This window comes from Lucilia sericata, unplaced genomic scaffold (assembly GCF_015586225.1).
Source record: "Lucilia sericata isolate MDLA Ls3-8-SP2 unplaced genomic scaffold, ASM1558622v1 Contig002145F_arrow, whole genome shotgun sequence".
Lineage (NCBI taxonomy): Eukaryota > Metazoa > Arthropoda > Insecta > Diptera > Calliphoridae > Lucilia > Lucilia sericata.
In genome coordinates, this window is record NW_023995989.1 from 11,988 (window position 1) to 30,000 (window position 18,013).

At 30.3% G+C, this 18,013-nt stretch overlaps 3 protein-coding genes and 1 long non-coding RNA gene across 7 annotated transcripts in view; all 4 read left to right on the forward strand.

Annotated features, from left to right (window-relative positions):
- Positions 1-994: 994 nt before the first annotated feature.
- On the forward strand, positions 995-6,225 carry LOC119613481 (serine protease inhibitor 42Dd). Of its 2 annotated transcripts, none has more exons than XM_037969504.1 (2): positions 995-2,075; positions 5,859-6,225. In XM_037969504.1, the coding sequence occupies exons 1-2, from the start codon at positions 1,218-1,220 to the stop codon at positions 6,120-6,122; spliced, it is 1,122 nt and encodes a 373-aa protein (XP_037825432.1). In that variant the 5' UTR covers positions 995-1,217; the 3' UTR covers positions 6,123-6,225. The 2 variants fall into 2 exon arrangements, with proteins under 2 accessions (XP_037825432.1, XP_037825430.1); XM_037969502.1 differs by lacking the exon at positions 5,859-6,225 and adding an exon at positions 2,929-3,216 and having other exon boundaries at positions 1,028-2,075.
- A 402-nt stretch (positions 6,226-6,627) lies between these two features.
- On the forward strand, positions 6,628-11,102 carry LOC119613482. Of its 3 annotated transcripts, none has more exons than XM_037969505.1 (4): positions 6,628-6,662; positions 7,405-7,601; positions 9,008-10,262; positions 10,342-11,102. In XM_037969505.1, the coding sequence occupies exons 2-4, from the start codon at positions 7,552-7,554 to the stop codon at positions 10,414-10,416; spliced, it is 1,380 nt and encodes a 459-aa protein (XP_037825433.1). In that variant the 5' UTR covers positions 6,628-6,662; positions 7,405-7,551; the 3' UTR covers positions 10,417-11,102. The 3 variants fall into 3 exon arrangements, with proteins under 3 accessions (XP_037825433.1, XP_037825435.1, XP_037825434.1); XM_037969507.1 differs by lacking the exon at positions 6,628-6,662 and adding an exon at positions 6,708-7,056; XM_037969506.1 differs by lacking the exon at positions 6,628-6,662 and adding an exon at positions 6,708-7,031.
- Positions 11,103-13,033: 1,931 nt separating this feature from the next.
- Positions 13,034-14,843, forward strand: LOC119613483 (retinol dehydrogenase 13-like). The gene is made up of 6 exons (XM_037969508.1): positions 13,034-13,291; positions 13,349-13,514; positions 13,577-13,674; positions 13,860-14,016; positions 14,083-14,251; positions 14,463-14,843. Exons 1-6 carry the CDS (start codon positions 13,203-13,205, stop codon positions 14,768-14,770), a joined length of 987 nt encoding a protein of 328 aa, XP_037825436.1. The 5' UTR covers positions 13,034-13,202; the 3' UTR covers positions 14,771-14,843.
- Positions 14,844-16,816: 1,973 nt separating this feature from the next.
- Positions 16,817-18,013, forward strand: part of LOC119613484 — a 9,522-nt gene continuing 8,325 nt past the window's right edge. The window contains exon 1 of the long non-coding RNA XR_005232236.1: positions 16,817-17,714. This is a non-coding gene — a long non-coding RNA (uncharacterized LOC119613484). The remainder of the gene's footprint in view (positions 17,715-18,013) is intronic.

An 18,013-nucleotide genomic window follows, 5' to 3' on the forward strand; every position in this document is an offset into this window, starting at 1 on the left:
TACTTACTTACTTACTTACTTACTTACTTACTTACTTACTTACTTACTTACTTACTTACTTACTTACTTACTTACTTACTTACTTACTTACTTACTTACTTACTTACTTACTTACTTACTTACTTACTTTACTTACTTACTTACTTACTTACTTACTTACTTACTTACTTACTTACTTACTTACTTACTTACTTACTTACATACATACATACATACTTACGTTTTTGTGGACTTGAAAAGATATAGATGTCAATTTTTCTTAGAAATGTAAATTTTGTGAAAAATTTGTTATAAATGAATATGAACAATACAAACAGTTTTGAAAAAAGTTCAATATGTTTGTGTAAATCTCCAATTTTTGTGCAAACAAACAGCAAGCATTTGTACAAACACGAAACACCCTCATACACAACACGCTTGCACAAACGTAAAATAGTGGTATGTTTGTCAAATATTGGTATGTTTGACTTACTTTTCTACTATATTTCTTCTATTTTAAATATCGATAACATTTTTGTTAATTTTAACATCTGTCATCTCTATCAACTAGCAAAACAGCTGTAACATCTCAAAGCTACAAAAACAAATAATCAAAAACAAACAAAAATATAAACAAATTTCATTAGAAATTCATTACAAAATGACGGCATCTTTGGAAATTTAAAACACTACTATTTATAAACAAATTATTAATATTTTGAAGGAAAAGCAATAAATTACTGCACACCAATTTTGAACTAAAGATTTTTAAAACAAATTAATTGATAAGATATAATTAAAACGAATATAAATGAGACAACAAACCAAAAGCAAGAAGTAAATGAGAAATCAAAAGAAAAAAAACAAAAATATTTAAACATATTGTTATTGTACAGCGCTATGAGCGGTACTTTCCCCTTGCCCTAAAATAAAATAGCAAGTCTAACGAAAAGCTAATAAAGCAAAAAAGATAAAAACAATACCTACGAAAAACAACACAGATATTTTTGGGAATACATTAACGTAGCTGCCGGCTGAAGACAGAGAGACGTATTGTAGTCGAATTTGTGGAATTGTAGATAAACGTTGCGTGAGTCATTTAAATGTGTATGAGGCGTTAAAAACATCTACTATTTGTTGTGGCTCTAGACGAATTTTTAAAGCATTCCATAACAGTCCGTGGTCAAGGAAAGTCGTTTTTTAAGTTAGAAAAGTAAAATATACAAAATCAATTCAAAATGTTCGATTTCAATTTAGAATTTGCTCGTGGTGGTGCTAAATTTACCGTAGAACTTTTCAAAAAGTTGTCGGCCGGTGGTGTTAAAGAAAATATTGTGTTCTCTCCATTTTCCATACAGACTTGTTTGGCTTTGGCCTTTGCCGGAGCCGAAGGAGAAACTGCCGATGAAATTGCCAATGCTATGAGATTTGTCTCCAACTTCCCCCCAGAAGTGGCCGAGACTTTCCAATTCGTGTTGGAAAAGTACAAGGACAGTGATCTTTTGAAAATCGCCAACAAAGTTTATGTACAAGAGGGTAAAAGCCTTAAGGCCGACTATGCTACCGCCACCAAAGAACAATATCATGCCGAGGCAGAGGAAATCAATTTCGGTGAATGTGAGGCTGCTGCTGAAGCTATTAATTCGTGGGTAGAAAATAAAACTAATGGCAAAATTACAAATCTTGTAACACCCGGCAACTTTAATGCTCTCACCCGTTTGGTGCTATTGAATGCTTTGCACTTTAAGGGTGATTGGGAAAAGAAATTCGATGAATCACATACCCAGGAAGATGACTTCTGGATTGCCGAAGAACAAGCGGTTAAAGTAAACTATATGAATCAAAAGGCCAAATTTGGTTATGGTTATTTTGAGGAATTGAATTGTCAAGCATTGGAAATGCCCTACAAAGATTCCGATTTAAGTATGTTTGTACTGTTGCCCAACGAACGTGAGGGTTTAAAAGATTTGGCTGAAAAACTACAAGATATTAATTTGGTCGATTTGGCCGATCAAATGAATACCGAAGAGGTGGTAGTAAAATTCCCTAAATTCAAGGTTGACTACAGTGTGGAATTGTGTAATGTTTTGAAAGAGGTAAGTTTGTGGATATGATTGTATAGTTTATTATTGATTAGTAATTATGTGGTGAAAGTAGTATTTAAGGTCATTATGATAAGAATTAGTGGGAGGTAGAAGTTTAGCTTTTTAAATGAGATTTTCTGGTTTCTAAATTTGATTAATTTCCTCTAAATAATTATACTCGGTAGGTATTATAATTACTGTAATGCGTTTGTGCTGATTTTTTTTATGGACAGAATTATAGTATTGGCGGAATAGTAGTGAAAATAGTTTACAAGATATGTTCCGTTTGCAAAATACAAACTTCAACTTTTTGACCCAAATATGTATCAAAGAATATTTTATAAATTTGTCTTGATATAAATGTATGTGTATTGAGACATCGGGTTGTTTCTTAAAAATCTACAAACGATATTCAGTCAGATTCTCTATCTGTAGTAAAAAATGTACATACATACATACATATGTATGTCAAATGGTTAGCGTTTTCTGACGTAGATATCTCAATTAATGGCAACTTTTACTTTCTTATATCATATTTAAAAAATACACCAAAAATGCAATAAATATTTATGTCATACATTAAATTTAACAAATTATTCAATTTGTACACGTATAAGATGCAATATCTAATCTAAAATATAAAAAATATGTACTAGGTATATTATAAAACTAAAAGAACTAAACAAATAGTACCACCAGATTAAAAAAAACTGATATAAACTTAACTAATCTAGAAAAATTGATAACTAATTTTATTATATGACCTGAATCATAATTTTACACAAAAAAAAAACAAAAAAACACTTTCGAAACTTTCGTTAAACAACAAATCAAAATTTACAAAATTCTCTTTTTTCGTTTACAGTTGGGTATTACTAAAGCTTTTGGAGGTGAAGCCAATTTTAGCAATATCTTAGAATCTCCAGAAGATCTTTATGTATCAAATGTTTTCCACAAAGCCTGTATTGAGGTTAATGAGGAGGGTTGTGAGGCTGCTGCTGCAACTAGTATGATTATGATGACCAGAATGATGATGATGCCTTTGCAATTCCAGGCCGATCGTCCTTTCTTGTATATGATTTGGAATAAGAAGAATATTTTGTTTGCTGGTGCCTTTGTTAATGCTCCCCAATAGAATGTGGGGGGTATATAATATAACATATTATGCATTTCCAGTAGTAGTCAGAACATGACAAGATTTTTTCAATGTAGTATTATATTATTCAGGAATATTCCTGTAAGACTATTTTTATAATGTTTTAAATTATTTAAAGTTTTTTTTAATTTTTTTACCTTATTACTGTTAATTTTTTAATAAAAAAACAAAATTTAAAATTTATTTCATAATTTATTATGATTACAATTATTACTAAGTTTCTTCTTAAAGTCATTAATAAGGGTTTTTAAAGTCATATTGTGTGCGCGAGGTGTTCTATTATTTTTAGGTTAAAAAGGGTTATGCACCATAAAAAGGTGCAACTCTACTCGGAGACCATAAGATCCATTTTGCTTTCCTTCTATCCAAAGATAGAGAAACAAAACATTAGAAATACCAAGAGAACATAAATAAGGAGGAGAGTGGAATGGAACCAGGTCAATTCCTAAGGGATTTCAAATTTTTCCAAGTCGATTCCCTAAAGAAGAAAATGTAAGAAAATCTGAGTCTCCATATAAAACCCCGACGAGGACATGATTAATTCCTTTGATAAAACCTAGTTGATTGCAAGGGTTAAGTCCCGCTATTACCCCAGTTCGTTATGGAACCTATTTCCCAGCCATTTCAACCTGAGATGTATTCAGGGAAAGTGACATATTATATGCTAGATCGTCACTGCATCTTCACATATTCTGTCCGGTATATTACTGCTCCACTTAATGACAACGTCCATTATTGAGCAATGTCCCATTAGAATCCCTGTCAGAATCCTTCTGGTTAGATAAATAGATAGATAGATAGATAGATAGATAGATAGATAGATAGATAGATAGATAGATAGATAGATAGATAGATAGATAGATAGATAGATAGATAGGTAGATAGATAGATAGATAGATAGATAGATAGATAGATAGATAGATAGATAGATAGATAGATAGATAGATAGATAGATAGATAGATAGATAGATAGATAGATAAATAGATAGATAGATAGATAGATAGATAGATAGATAGATAGATAGATAGATAGATAGATAGATACATAGGTAAATCGATAGATACATAGATAGATAGATAGATAGATAGATAGATAGATAGATAGATAGATAGATAGATAGATAGATAGATAGATAGATAGATAGATAGATAGATAGATAGATAGATAGATAGATAGATAGATAGATAGATAGATAGATAGATAGATAGATAGATAGATAGATAGATAGATAGATAGATAGATAGATAGATAGATAGATAGATAGATAAGATAGATAGATAGATAGATAGATAGATAGATAGATAGATAGATAGATAGATAGATAGATAGATAGATAGATAGATAGATAGATAGATAGATAGATAGATAGATGGATAGATACATAGATAAATCGATAGATACGTAGATAGATAAATAGATAGATAGATAGATAGATAGATAGATAGATAGATAGATAGATAGATAGATAGATAGATAGATAGATAGATAGATAGATAGATAGATAGATAGATAGATAGATAGATACATAGATAAATAGATAGATAGATAGATAGATAGATACATCCCAGCAAAAAAAGTGTGGAAAAAGATGTAGAATTTTCATCACAACTAGTAACCCGAAGTGCTTCAAATTCGGGTGTAAAACCTATGAATTTTACATTAGCGTGTCATTGGAGGGATGTTGTTCATTTTTGGCAGCTTTGAACTACATCTGATCTTATTTTTAGAAGCAGTAAAAATCCGATATTTGGCTGTCAAAAATAAAACACATTCTCTTAATGACACGCTTATGTAAATTTCACTACTCTTTCACCAAATCTTGATGTAGTTCAAATATGTTATTTGTAATGACTTTTCCACATCTCTTTCCTCACTTTTAACTGGGGTTTCATTTGTAAGGAAATATTTGGTTTATAAAAGTGAAAAATATGAAATCGCATTTTAAGATGTGATTAAGATGTGGTTTGTAAAGTATGACATCAATTATTTTTTGCTGGGTATTTACTGGGAAAGTAAATGAACAGACCTAATGTCAGTCTACAGTCTGCTTATATCGATATTAAGAAATTTTCGTAAAATCTTACTCCCTTATCGTTGATTCTAATTTAATTTCAGATGGGCATTAGAAGGGCTTTAAAAAATGGCAATTTTCATAAAATGTTCGTGGAATCAGAAGAGTTAAATATTTCAAAAATTCTGCATAAGGCCAATATTGAAGTAAATGAAGTGGGTTCTGAGGCAGCAGCCGCCACAAAATTAAGAGTACGAAAGATTAAAGGTGACAAGCCTAATTTCAAATGCATTAAGGCGGAACATCCATTCTTTTATATGATTTGGAATAAGAAAAATATTATAATTGCTGGCACATTTATAAAATCTACATAAATTTCTATTATTTTTTTAAGAATAGATTGTGAATCTCGAAAAATTAAATTGTAGTAAAACAAATATGTAATATTTCAATAAAATTTTACTATAGAAACTGAACGTAAGTAAAAAGTACATTTTAAATTTCGATCGGAAAGTTATTAGGGGTTTCTAAGTTTAATAAGTACTATTAAAACCAAGAAATAAGTGAAATTAAAAAATTATTAACATATTATTCTCAATTGTGTTTTTGTCTTTAATTTTATTTCAGATGGGCATTAAAAAGGCCTTTGGCAAAGGAGAATTTAATAATATGTTAGAGGAACCGGTAGAGCTAAATATTTCAAATATTATGCATAAGGCCATTATTGAAGTAAATGAAGTGGGCACTGAGGCAGCAGCGGCAACAAAATTGACAATTCAAAAGCGTTGCATGCCAAGATACAAATGTATTAGGGCAGATCATCCATTCTTTTATATGATTTGGAATAAGAAAAATATTTTATTTGCTGGAGTTTTTGTAAAATCTACATAGTTTTTTTTTTGTAAAAAATTTAATCTCGAAAATTTAAAAAAGTGGTAAATATTTAATTGTGTAGAAATAATTCTTAAATAAAATTTAATATGTATAAACATTTAAAAAATATTTATTAATATTTTGTTGTTTTCGATATCTCCATTATTATTATTTTTGTTGTCTTTGTGGTCTAAACATAAATCCCCTTACCAAATCTTATCGTCTTTCAAAAAAAAAACTTATTTGCCATATTTGGGTCGTTAAAATTGAGAAATTCTGAGACTAGATTAGGATTTAGAGCAGCGCAATCCTTTAGTTTTATGTTAGCCTTCGGTATATCTTTCGTAAGCATCGGTCCATAACTGTACACTTACCTAGTGTAGGGTTTGATACTTATTTGATTGTGCTTTCGAAATGATTTTGCGCATGTCTGCAAAAGCTACAGGTATTTATGTATACCTATAAATTGAATACATATTTCGAGCATTTAATTGAAAAAATTTTCGTGTTAGTACTCGTTTTGTTCTCATTGTACAATATCCAGTCAGTTTTGTATCGGTGTGTTATCAAATTTTCTTATTGAGATTGTTTGTTTACTGGTTGTGCGTCATAACTCCATTTAAAAATTTACTTGAAAAAGCTAACGAGACTGTTCAACGAGTTTACGAAGTGATCATACATACATGCAATTTGGAATTACTCATGATAACTAAAATACATACATACAAATATATATAATTCGCTATTACGTTTTTTCGAATATATTCGATAAGTGTGAACGTTGATCAGTCCATAATTGACCATATAGCAGTTGTATAAGGTTCATATAGCGACAAATTTCAATACGAATATGTTTTGTATATATACAAATTATTTGGCTAATTTTTTCGCGGATTGAACGATAACTGGTCATACCTCCCATTCAAGGTCCTCTTCAAAAACTCACTTAATCGTAAATAAATAGTGTATTATTCGTAATATCGGGATAAAATGTTTTCAAAATCGGCCCATAATTGATCATAGATCCCATCTAAGTCCTCTTTTAAAAATTATTTAATAGAAAATAACTTATTACCGAATAATGTTCTGAATATATGTATACTAATTATATTGCGATTTTTTTCGGATCGGAGCATAATTGGTCATAGCACCCGTTACAAAGTCCACTTCCAAAAATTACAATAGCATTCATTTGTTGTCCAATTTCGAAAATCATTTAAACGTTAACACTGATATCGGGATAAAATTCAACTCGAATATATTTTGTATAATCTAACGCCTAATTTAATATTCCCACCAGATTCTGATTGCTAACCAGTCTGCACGATTATACAAAGGAACTGATTATATCATATTGTGCCCAGAAATAACAGAAGTGCATGGATTCAAGATCTGAAAAATTTAGTCATTATTGAAAAGATTATTACATGCAAAGCATAATACTACAATGTCTAAGAAGAATTCTGTTGAATCGTCTACTAAGGAATCCGTTGAATTGTAAGTCCCTTAAAATTACGTAGATAGTGTCATAAGATATATATTTTCAAAAATGTCTTTATTCTCGATCTGATAGTATTGATAAGTTTCAGATGATAAACATATTTATCTTTGCTATATTTTCGGGGATATGACATTTTTTCACAATATGTAATATGTACATTAGACCGACTCAACAAAATCGTTTTTATTAACCCTTTGCACTGCATGAGATGATGGTAAGTTATATTGAGTACGGCTTGAAGATAAGGGACTATACTCTTGTCGAGTTTTTGGATATAGAGTGAGCTTTTATAATATTGTAAAGAGCTTGTACAGCTCGTGGTTAACGACATTCTAAAGCTGAAAGATCGTGGATAAATCACTGTTCGTTAATCCTGGGAAAATAGAACTGGTACTATTTACCAGACGGTATAAGGTAGACAATATTAGGCTGCCAATGTTGGATCGCGTCGAACTAAGTTTATTTGGAGGATCTAAGTATTTAGTGACGTTCGTTGATAGTAAGCTATCATGGGAACCAGATATTGGATTTACATATTGGTTGTTAGGCCTATTCTACCTAATGGTTGTTTTGTCTCGTGGGAGGCCTTGAGGACTGTTATGGAAAGATGCTCAAAGATTTGCTTCTCTTGGCATTATTGGTGCCATTAGTAGTACTCCACAAGCGGTCCTGAACATCACCTGTCATCTATATAACATTTTGTAGTGAGTGTGGCGGCTAGAAATCTACTAAGTGTCCGTTAGTCAAACTTTCGCACGACAATCACGCAAAAATTCTGTACAAAGTAGATCTACTTGATCATAGTAACTCCACTTATGGAACTCTAATATAGCAGACTATTGCAGGATATGCAAAGGCGCAAAGGAACTAGAGACGATTGAGCACATAATTTTCCACTGTCCTCGAATACAGAATGTCAGATTGAAAAAGCTGAGAAATAGGTTCCTTTACGAACTGGCGGCACTCAGCCCTCGCAGTCTACTATGTTTTATTAGGGGAATTAGTCATTTCATCAACTGGGTTTTATTCACAAACAATTCGAGTCGATTCGGTAAAACTTCCACTTATGTTCTTTTGGTTTTCTTCTAGTGTTTTGCTTTTCTATCTTTGAAACTTCACATTCTTCGAAGGGAATTACAATGGACCCCATGGACTCCGAGTGGAATGTACCCAATTTTTCAATGAATATCCAACTGAACTAAAGATAGAACTGAACTAATATATGTCTACTCCATAGATTAGTTTTAGATTAGATTAGTAAACTAGTGAATAGATATGTACATAAAAGCCGAAACGTGAATTAACCCCTTTAATCCTTATATATGTATATATCAAAATAAATGAGTCGATCTAACGTACATATGTACATATTTTAATTTTACATATTTAATCTAATTTTTAGCCATCCTAATGAAGAGATCGAAGAAACAATACCCATCGATAATGAACACTTCAACTATTTGAAAATACTTCCTGTGGAAATTCTCCATAAAATATTTAATTTGTGTGAACTGCGCGATCAACTAATATTGGCAAAAGTTTCGAAGCAATGTCGAGAAGTTATTGCAGCAATTTACAAAACAAAGTATAAATTTATGAACTGTAACTATTTAAAAAATTATTGTAAATTAAAGGACCAGCAACTAATCGAGTTATTTAGACTATGTGGAGATTTTGTGGAATGTTTACACTTGGTAACGCATTTTTCTTCGCGTTTCTGTGGCGAAAGTCCCGAGATTTATGAGAAATATTTACATTTTCACAAATTGTTTACACATTGTATTCAGTACTTTAAGAATCTACGTGTATTAAAAATTTACGGAAACGCATTTCCAGATTCAACAATATTGGAATTAGCTAAACATTGCATGAAATTGAAATCTATAAGTTTTACAACAATTGAAAATAATATGTTCCAAGGCAAACATCTACACCAATTAGAAGCTATAGAAAATTTAAATTTAAAATATTGTCATCGTTTAGATACTAACAATCTGTTGGCAGTAAGTCAAAAACGACATTTGAAATCGTTAAATTTATTGGGTTGTTATCAATTTTACGCAATACCCCCAATTTTAGAATTGTGTAATCATTGGCATTATTTGGAGACTTTAGTTTTATTTGCTAACACAAGCGACAAGCAATTTCTTAAAGCCATTATCGATTTACCCTCGTTAAAATCTCTACAATTTAACTGGGTCGATATAGGTCCAGCAATGGCAGTGTTGAATTTTGAAGAAAACCTTTTCTTAACACTTTCTGAGCATCAATACAAATCGGAAAAACTGAAATACATAAAATTTACAAATGAACAATTTTATTTGCATGGCATGATCGAAAAATCATCGCAAAAAGAATATGCAATAATGAAAGAAAGTTTACATGCCAGACTACCGTTTAGGCACTGGTCCATGGAAAAATTCGACTTGATTTCTTTGGCTTTTAAAAGTTTTAAAAATTTACATACAATTAACTTCCATTATTGGCGACCTTTGACTAATGAACAGTTAATTAATTTTGTGAAAATAAATTCCAACCTACAATTTATCAAAATTGAAGGTTGTCCTGAAGCTGGAGACAATGACTTTAAAAACCAATGGATGAATCCGAAATGTCAATTACAATTGCAAAGTATTCTGACGCTGGATGAAGTAAAGGTTTGAAAAATTTAATTTTATTAGTTTTTTATACATACATATGTAGATATTAATCAATATTTTTAACGGTTAATTACAGAAAATATATGATGATGTTGTAAAACGTACCGACAACGCCAGAAGAGAACGAAGCATTTGTTGTCAGTTTGAATAGCTGCTTAAAAAGGATGTTTAGAACAGTTAACACAGGCCAACAAATGTTTAATCCAGAGATCAATGTATATATTTGAGACGATATAGCAGTGCAGAGACATAATCAGTTATTTTATTTGAAAGTACGTTCTGTCAACTCTAAAATAAAGTGTTAACCTCTGTTAAGTCTTATTCCTTTTTCAAGATATTTTAACCTAAAGCTTAAAACATTAAAATATGTACAAAGTCTGAATTTATTACAATTTAAATTAATTAAAAAACTCTCTTGTATTTGCTGAGATATCGCCGTTTTTTTTTTTTTTTGTCATAAAATAAAGTCAATTTCGATTTTTTTATTTAAAGGTGGTAAATTTGGATTTCGATATATCGAAAAAATAAAAAGATATAACAGAAATTGAAACTTTATTTTAAAGTCAACAGTTTAGACTTCTTTTAATTTTAAGACACAATAACTCAAAAACCTGATACGATGGATTCAGTGCATTCTTTAGAAATCGACAGCTTGGCCTCAGGGTTTCGAATTTTTTCAAATTTTTCTGTGCTATTTTGTATATTGTTAAATGTCATAATCCTATATAGAAGTGTTATGAAACTTTAGTTACCAATGAGCGATGTGTTATGTGTATGTATATTAACCGTATTGTATATTTGTTATATCGAATAAAAATTTCGTGAAATTGAGCTGAATTTTTATTAAGCACTCATTTTTTAACGCAACTGGTAACATCCACAATTTTGTTCGATATCATTATCCATTAAATAGTCTAGTCTATAGTCTAGTCTATAGTCTAGTCTATAGTCTAGTCTATAGTCTAGTCTATAGTCTGGTCTATAGTCTAGTCTATAGTCTAGTCTATAGTCTGGTCTATAGTCTAGTCTATAGTCTAGTCTATAGTCTAGTCTATAGTCTAGTCTATAGTCTAGTCTATAGTCTAGTCTATAGTCTAGTCTATAGTCTAGTCTATAGTCTAGTCTATAGTCTAGTCTATAGTCTAGTCTAGTCTAGTCTATAGTCTAGTCTAGTCTAGTCTATAGTCTAGTCTAGTCTAGTCTAGTCTAGTCTAGTCTAGTCTAGTCTAGTCTAGTCTAGTCTATAGTCTGTCTAGTCTATGTCTAGTCTAGCTAGTTCTAGTCTAGCCTAGTCTTAGTCTAGTCTTAGTCTAGTCTAGTCTAGTCTAGTTAGTCTAGTGTACTAGTCTAGTCTAGCTATAGTCTAGTCTAGATTATAGTCTAGTCTATAGTATAGTCTAGTCTCTGCTTATAGTCTTAGTCTATAGTCTAGTCTATAGTCTAGTCTATAGTCTAGTCTATAGTCTAGTCTATGTCTAAGTATAGTCTAGTCTATAGTCTTCGTCTATAGCTGAGTCTATAGTCTAGTCTATAGTCTAGTCTATAGTCTGTCTATTGTCTAGTCTATGTCTAGTCTAGTCTAGTCTATAGTCTGTCTATAGTCTAGTCTATGTCTAGTCTTAGTCTAGTCTATAGTCTAGTCTATAGTCTAGTCTATAGTCTACTAGTCTATAGTCTAGTCTATAGTCTAGTCTATATCTAGTCTATAGTCTAGTCTATAGTCTAGTCTATAGTCCTAGTCTATAGTCTAGTCTATAGTCTAGTCTATAGTCTAGTCTATAGTCTAGTCTATAGTCCTAGTCTATATCTAGTCTATAGTCTAGTCTATAGTCTAGTCTATAGTCTAGTCTATAGTCTAGTCTAGTCTAGTCTATAGTCCTATGTCTATAGTCTAGTCTTAGTCTAGTCTATAGTCTAGTCTATAGTCTAGTCTATAGTCTAGTCTATAGTCTAGTCTATAGTCTAGTCTATAGTCTAGTCTATAGTCTAGTCTATAGTCTAGTCTATAGTCTAGGCTATAGTCCTAGTCTATAGTCTAGTCTATAGTCTAGTCTATAGTCTAGTCTATAGGCTAGTCTAGAGTCTAGTCTATAGTCTAGTCTATAGTCTAGTCTATAGGCTAGTCTATAGTCTAGTCTATTAGTCTAGTCTATAGTTTAGTCTATAGTCTAGTCTATAGTCTAGTCTATAGTCCGAGGTCTATAGTCTAGTCTATAGTCTAGTCTATAGTCTAGTCTATAGTCTAGTCTATAAAGTCTAGTCTATAGTCTAGTCTATAGTCTATTCTATAGGCTAGTCTATAGTCTAGTCTATAGTCAGTCTATAGTCTAGTCTATAGTCTAGTCTATAGGCTAGTCTAGAGTCTAGTCTATAGTCTAGTCTATAGTCTAGTCTATAGTCTAGTCTATAGTCTAGTCTATAGGCTAGTCTATAGTCTAGTCTATAGTCTAGTCTATAGTTTAGTCTATAGTCTAGTCTATAGTCTAGTCTATAGTCTAGTCTATAGTCTAGTCTATAGTCTAGTCTATAGTCTAGTCTATAGTCTAGTCTATAGTCTAGTCAATAGTCTAGTCTATAGTCTAGTCTATAGTCTAGTCTATAGTTTAATCTATTGTCTAGTCTAATCTATAGTCTAGTCTATTGTCTATAGTCCAGTCCATCATAGCCTAGTTATCTCATATTTTTAAAAATACATATCGCTGAATTGTTTAAATAATCGCTGAAATATATATGAAAATTGCTCGAATAGCATCACTAAATCTACCAGCTGTGTTTTTAATTATACAGCTGTTTCAGTAGACTTTTTTCGCCGTACTTAACCGGAACAATCGTAATTGCAATTAAAATATTTACACAAATTTAATTAAGTTATTTTTATAAATCATTTTTTAACAATTTAAACATTTTGCTAAAGAATTATTTATTGTTGTGAAAAAAATGCAAGGTTTATTTAAATTTCTTAAGAGTCGTCCAGTGTTTTGGTTAAGTGTTACCGGCACAACAGTGGGTGTAGCATGTTTTGTTAAGTAAGTACCACTTTAAAATCAATTATGAAGAAAAATTTTAACATTTCTATATTGCAGAGACTTAATGCAAGGTGGTAAATTTACCAAGAAAACCAAGGCTGAGGGGAAAGTTGTAATTGTAACCGGTTCAAATACCGGCATTGGCAAAGAAACTGTAAGGGAGTTGGCCAAGAGGGGAGCCAAAGTCTATATGGCCTGTAGGGATATGAATAAATGCGAAGAGGTTTGTTAAGAGTGCAGAAGAATAATTAAAAAAAAACATATTAATTATAAGTCATTTCAAAGGCCCGCGAAGAAATCGTTTTAGAAAGTCGCAACAAGTATGTCTATTGTCGGGAATGTGATTTGGCCTCTATGGAATCGATACGTAAATTTGCTGAGAAGTAAGTTGTAGAAAATACTTATTATGTTGGTTTCCGTACTGGTCAGATTTAAAAGTTTTATAGGAAATCGTTACCATGTTCGAAATTTTAATAGGTTTTGTTGTTTTTCGGTTAATTCTGACTAAAACTGCTAAACTGTCGAGCACGGAAACATATGCGTATATTATTATGAATATTTTTTTTAGCTTTAAGAAGGAACAGGACCGTTTAGATATTTTAATTAATAACGCTGGCGTTATGCGTTGTCCTCGTTCTTTGACTAAAGACGGCTTCGAAATGCAATTGGGTGTCAATCATATGGGTCACTTTTTGCTTACAAATCTTTTATTGGATTTACTTAAAGTAGGTATCAATAATGATAGATATTGTATAAAACTTAATAATTGCAAAAACCAATTTTATATTTAGAAATCTTCTCCTAGTCGCATAGTTGTATTATCCAGTTTGGCTCATACTCGTGGCGAAATAAATATTGGTGATTTGAATAGTGAAAAATCCTATGATGAGGGAAAGGCTTACAATCAAAGTAAATTGGCAAATGTATTGTTTACACGAGAACTAGCCAAGAGATTAGAAGGTAAGATAGTATTTATGATTTTGGAACTTGGATTGTTAGAAAAATAAAATAAAAACAAAAATATATTCAAAACTCTCGATCTTAGGGAATCAAATAATTGTCTTAATTCATTAGAATTTTTATATTTTCTAAAATACGTCTCTATGACCACACCTAAATAACTTAATCAACATCAAAAGTCGAAATTTATTAAATTTTTTTCCAATTTCAGGCACTGGTGTTACTGTAAATGCTCTACATCCTGGTGTTGTTGATACTGAACTTTTCCGTCACATGGGCTTCTTTAATTCATTCTTTGCCAGCCTTATATTTAAACCTTTGGCATGGCCATTCCTTAAGTCTCCACAAAATGGAGCACAAACCACATTGTATGCTGCCTTAGATGAAGATTTGGCTAATGTTAGTGGTCAATATTTTAGTGATTGTGAAATTAAGGATGTTGCACCACAAGCAAAAGACGAAACTTTAGCAAAATGGCTGTGGGCTGTAAGTGAGAAATGGACCAAGTTGGCTAGTTAAACAAAAACGAATTATTATTTGAGTTTTTGTTTTAATAAAGTGAATGACTGGCATTTTTTAAAAGTATAGAAAATATTTTAATTTAAAAAAAAAAACTTAAATTAAAGCTTTTTATGCCCTACACCACTGTAGATTGGAGGGTATTATGCGTTTGTGCTGATGTTTGTAACACCCAAACATATTGGTGCTACATCCAAGTGAAAGTATGTATACCAATCGGCTCAGAATCACTTTCTAAGTCTATTTAGCTATGTCAGAATCAGGTTTGTCTTTACTTAGTTACTTACTTTCTTACTTACTTACTTACTTACTTACTTACACTTACTTACTTACTTACTTACTTACTTACTTACTTACTTACTTACTTACTTACTTACTTACTTACTTACTTACTTACTTACTTACTTACTTACTTACTTACTTACTTACTTACTTACTTACTTACTTACTTACTTACTTACTTACTTACTTACTTACTTACTTACTTACTTACTTACTTACTTACTTACTTACTTACTTACTTACTTACTTACTTACTTACTTACTTACTTACTTACTTACTTACTTACTTACTTACTTACTTACTTACTTACTTACTTACTTACTTACTTACTTACTTACTTACTTACTTACTTACTTACTTACTTACTTACTTACTTACTTACTTACTTACTTACTTACTTACTTACTTACTTACTTACTTACTTACTTACTTACTTACTTACTTACTTACTTACTTACTTACTTACTTACTTACTTACTTACTTACTTACTTACTTACTTACTTACTTACTTACTTACTTACTTACTTACTTACTTACTTACTTACTTACTTACTTACTTACTTACTTACTTACTTACTTACTTACTTACTTACTTACTTACTTACTTACTTACTTACTTACTTACTTACTTACTTACTTACTTACTTACTTACTTACTTACTTACTTACTTACTTACTTACTTACTTACTTACTTACTTACTTACTTACTTACTTACTTACTTACTTACTTACTTACTTACTTACTTACTTACTTACTTACTTACTTACTTACTACTTACTTACTTACTTACTTACTTACTTACTTACTTACTTACTTACTTACTTACTTACTTACTTACTTACTTACTTACTTACTTACTTACTTACTTACTTACTTACTTACTTACTTACTTACTTACTTACTTACTTACTTACTTACTTACTTACTTACTTACTTACTTACTTACTTACTTACTTACTTACTTACTTACTTACTTACTTACTTACTTACTTACTTACTTACTTACTTACTTACTTACTTACTTACTTACTTACTTACTTACTTACTTACTTACTTACTTACTTACTTACTTACTTACTTACTTACTTACTTACTTACTTACTTTACTTACTTACTTACTTACTTACTTACTTACTTACTTACTTACGTACTTACTTACTTACTTACTTACTTACTTACTTACTTACTTACTTACTTACTTACTTACTTACTTACTTACTACTTACTTACTTACTTACTTACTTACTTACTTACTTACTTACTTACGTACTTACTTACTTACTTACTTACTTACTTACTTACTTACTTACTTACTTTTTACATATTGTCCTAATTATTGTTTTTTCACTTATTTACTTTCCAGTGTTGTTGTTTTAAACTAACGGTGTTTTCATCTTTCTTTTATGTTGTCAATTGTTGCATGAAATACAACTCTGAGTTTTCATTAATTTTAATACAAAACTAGGTTGAATTTATTTTGGATAATGTCAGCTCTTTTCCTTTGTAATATTTATCTTGCTTAGATATTTAAACTGTCACATTCACTTGTGTTTGTGCACGTACAATATACAACAACTGATTAACTTTGACATACTAAATACATGACAAACAGCAAATTTCCATTTGTTTTCAAAACATCAAACTACTGCTGCCATCTGGTATGAATTTTTCTTAGTAAAATGCATTTCATATAGTAAAGAAATACCAGAACATAACGGAATTAGAAAATAATAATTTATGACAATACTCGACGGCATGAATTCGCCGTAAAATCAGTTGTTGCGCGACGTTTCCTATTGAAGGTTCGTTTCGTGGCTTTTCTCTTTAAACTTTTTTGGGTTGTTGCTAGAAAAAAAAAAAACACAAGAAATATAAAATTTTTATACAAAAGTATTCACTTAAATAAATAACAGTGTTCAAAATAATAGAAATTAGAAAAAAAGGAAATTTCCACAAAGTGTTAACGCTTAAAAATAAAAGTGCAAAAAGAAGAAATCGTTGCTTTTTTACCACGTCTCAAATTTCTTTTTGTCTTTTATATTTTATAAATTTTTCTACATTTGTGTGTTAACAACACCTTTCTATTAGTAAGCAACTAAAGTAAAAAACCACGACAACAACAACAATAATAACAACAGCAGCTCGGCAAAAGCAATAGCAGCAAATTATTAAAACGACGTAGTTGTTGTAGTTTATTTCAAAGTCTTCGAATTGTATTTAAATAAAACAAAAGCAAAATTAAAAAAAAAAAATAAAGTGGCCTTATGAATAATTAAGTAAAAAATAGTTAAAGTTTAATACGAAACTTAGTGTGAAAGTAACCAAAAAAAAGTTGAAATTTTTTTATACAAAAAATTTATTACAAAACAAAAGCTTTTGCAAACGAAATTTTAAAATAAAAACATCCTGTACACGAGGATCTGTATCGTGTTGTTGTTTAAACGAATAGGTAATTTGTTGCTAAATAAAAGAAAATCTTTGTAAAAAAAAGTTCCACCTCTAAGTGCTCTTATTATATAAAAATTAAAAATAATTAATATAAAAGCAACAAAATCTACTATCATTTGTTGTTATTTTTACCCCCCTCTCACTACAAAACATACATATCATCATCGCTACTTGGTCAACCTTCGCTGCTGAGACATACGCGAATACCAGGTAAAGTCTGTTAGTAAGCTAAACTGTTTTTTTGGTTAAAAGTCGCAAAATAAAAAACAAATTTAAAGAAAACAGCCAAAAATAAAAAACGCGTTCTTTGCAGTTTCATTAAACCCAAAAGAAGAGCAACTGAGAAAAAAAACACGAATATTTTTTTTTATTGTTTAATTATCATAACCTATTTTTTGTTTGAATTTTTATCATCTTATCTATAATAATTGTTTTAGTTTTTTTTTAAGCACACACACACTTTTTTAGCTTTTTTTAGTTTTGCAAAAATATTTTTTACGATTATTTTC

What these genes read in the sequence shown, in the direction of transcription:
- LOC119613482 (XM_037969505.1), top strand. Translation starts at nt 7,552, where the DNA reads ATGTCTAAGAAGAATTCTGTTGAATCGTCTACTAAGGAATCCGTTGAA. An exon ending in ACTAAGGAATCCGTTGAATT is followed by an intron (nt 7,602 to 9,007) that starts GTAAGTCCCTTA and finishes TCTAATTTTTAG; the next exon opens with CCATCCTAATGAAGAGATCG. An exon ending in TGACGCTGGATGAAGTAAAG is followed by an intron (nt 10,263 to 10,341) that starts GTTTGAAAAATT and finishes GGTTAATTACAG; the next exon opens with AAAATATATGATGATGTTGT.
- LOC119613483 (XM_037969508.1), top strand. Translation starts at nt 13,203, where the DNA reads ATGCAAGGTTTATTTAAATTTCTTAAGAGTCGTCCAGTGTTTTGGTTA. An exon ending in ATACGTAAATTTGCTGAGAA is followed by an intron (nt 13,675 to 13,859) that starts GTAAGTTGTAGA and finishes TATTTTTTTTAG; the next exon opens with CTTTAAGAAGGAACAGGACC. An exon ending in ACTAGCCAAGAGATTAGAAG is followed by an intron (nt 14,252 to 14,462) that starts GTAAGATAGTAT and finishes TTCCAATTTCAG; the next exon opens with GCACTGGTGTTACTGTAAAT.
- LOC119613481 (XM_037969502.1), top strand. Translation starts at nt 1,218, where the DNA reads ATGTTCGATTTCAATTTAGAATTTGCTCGTGGTGGTGCTAAATTTACC. An exon ending in TGTGTAATGTTTTGAAAGAG is followed by an intron (nt 2,076 to 2,928) that starts GTAAGTTTGTGG and finishes TTTCGTTTACAG; the next exon opens with TTGGGTATTACTAAAGCTTT.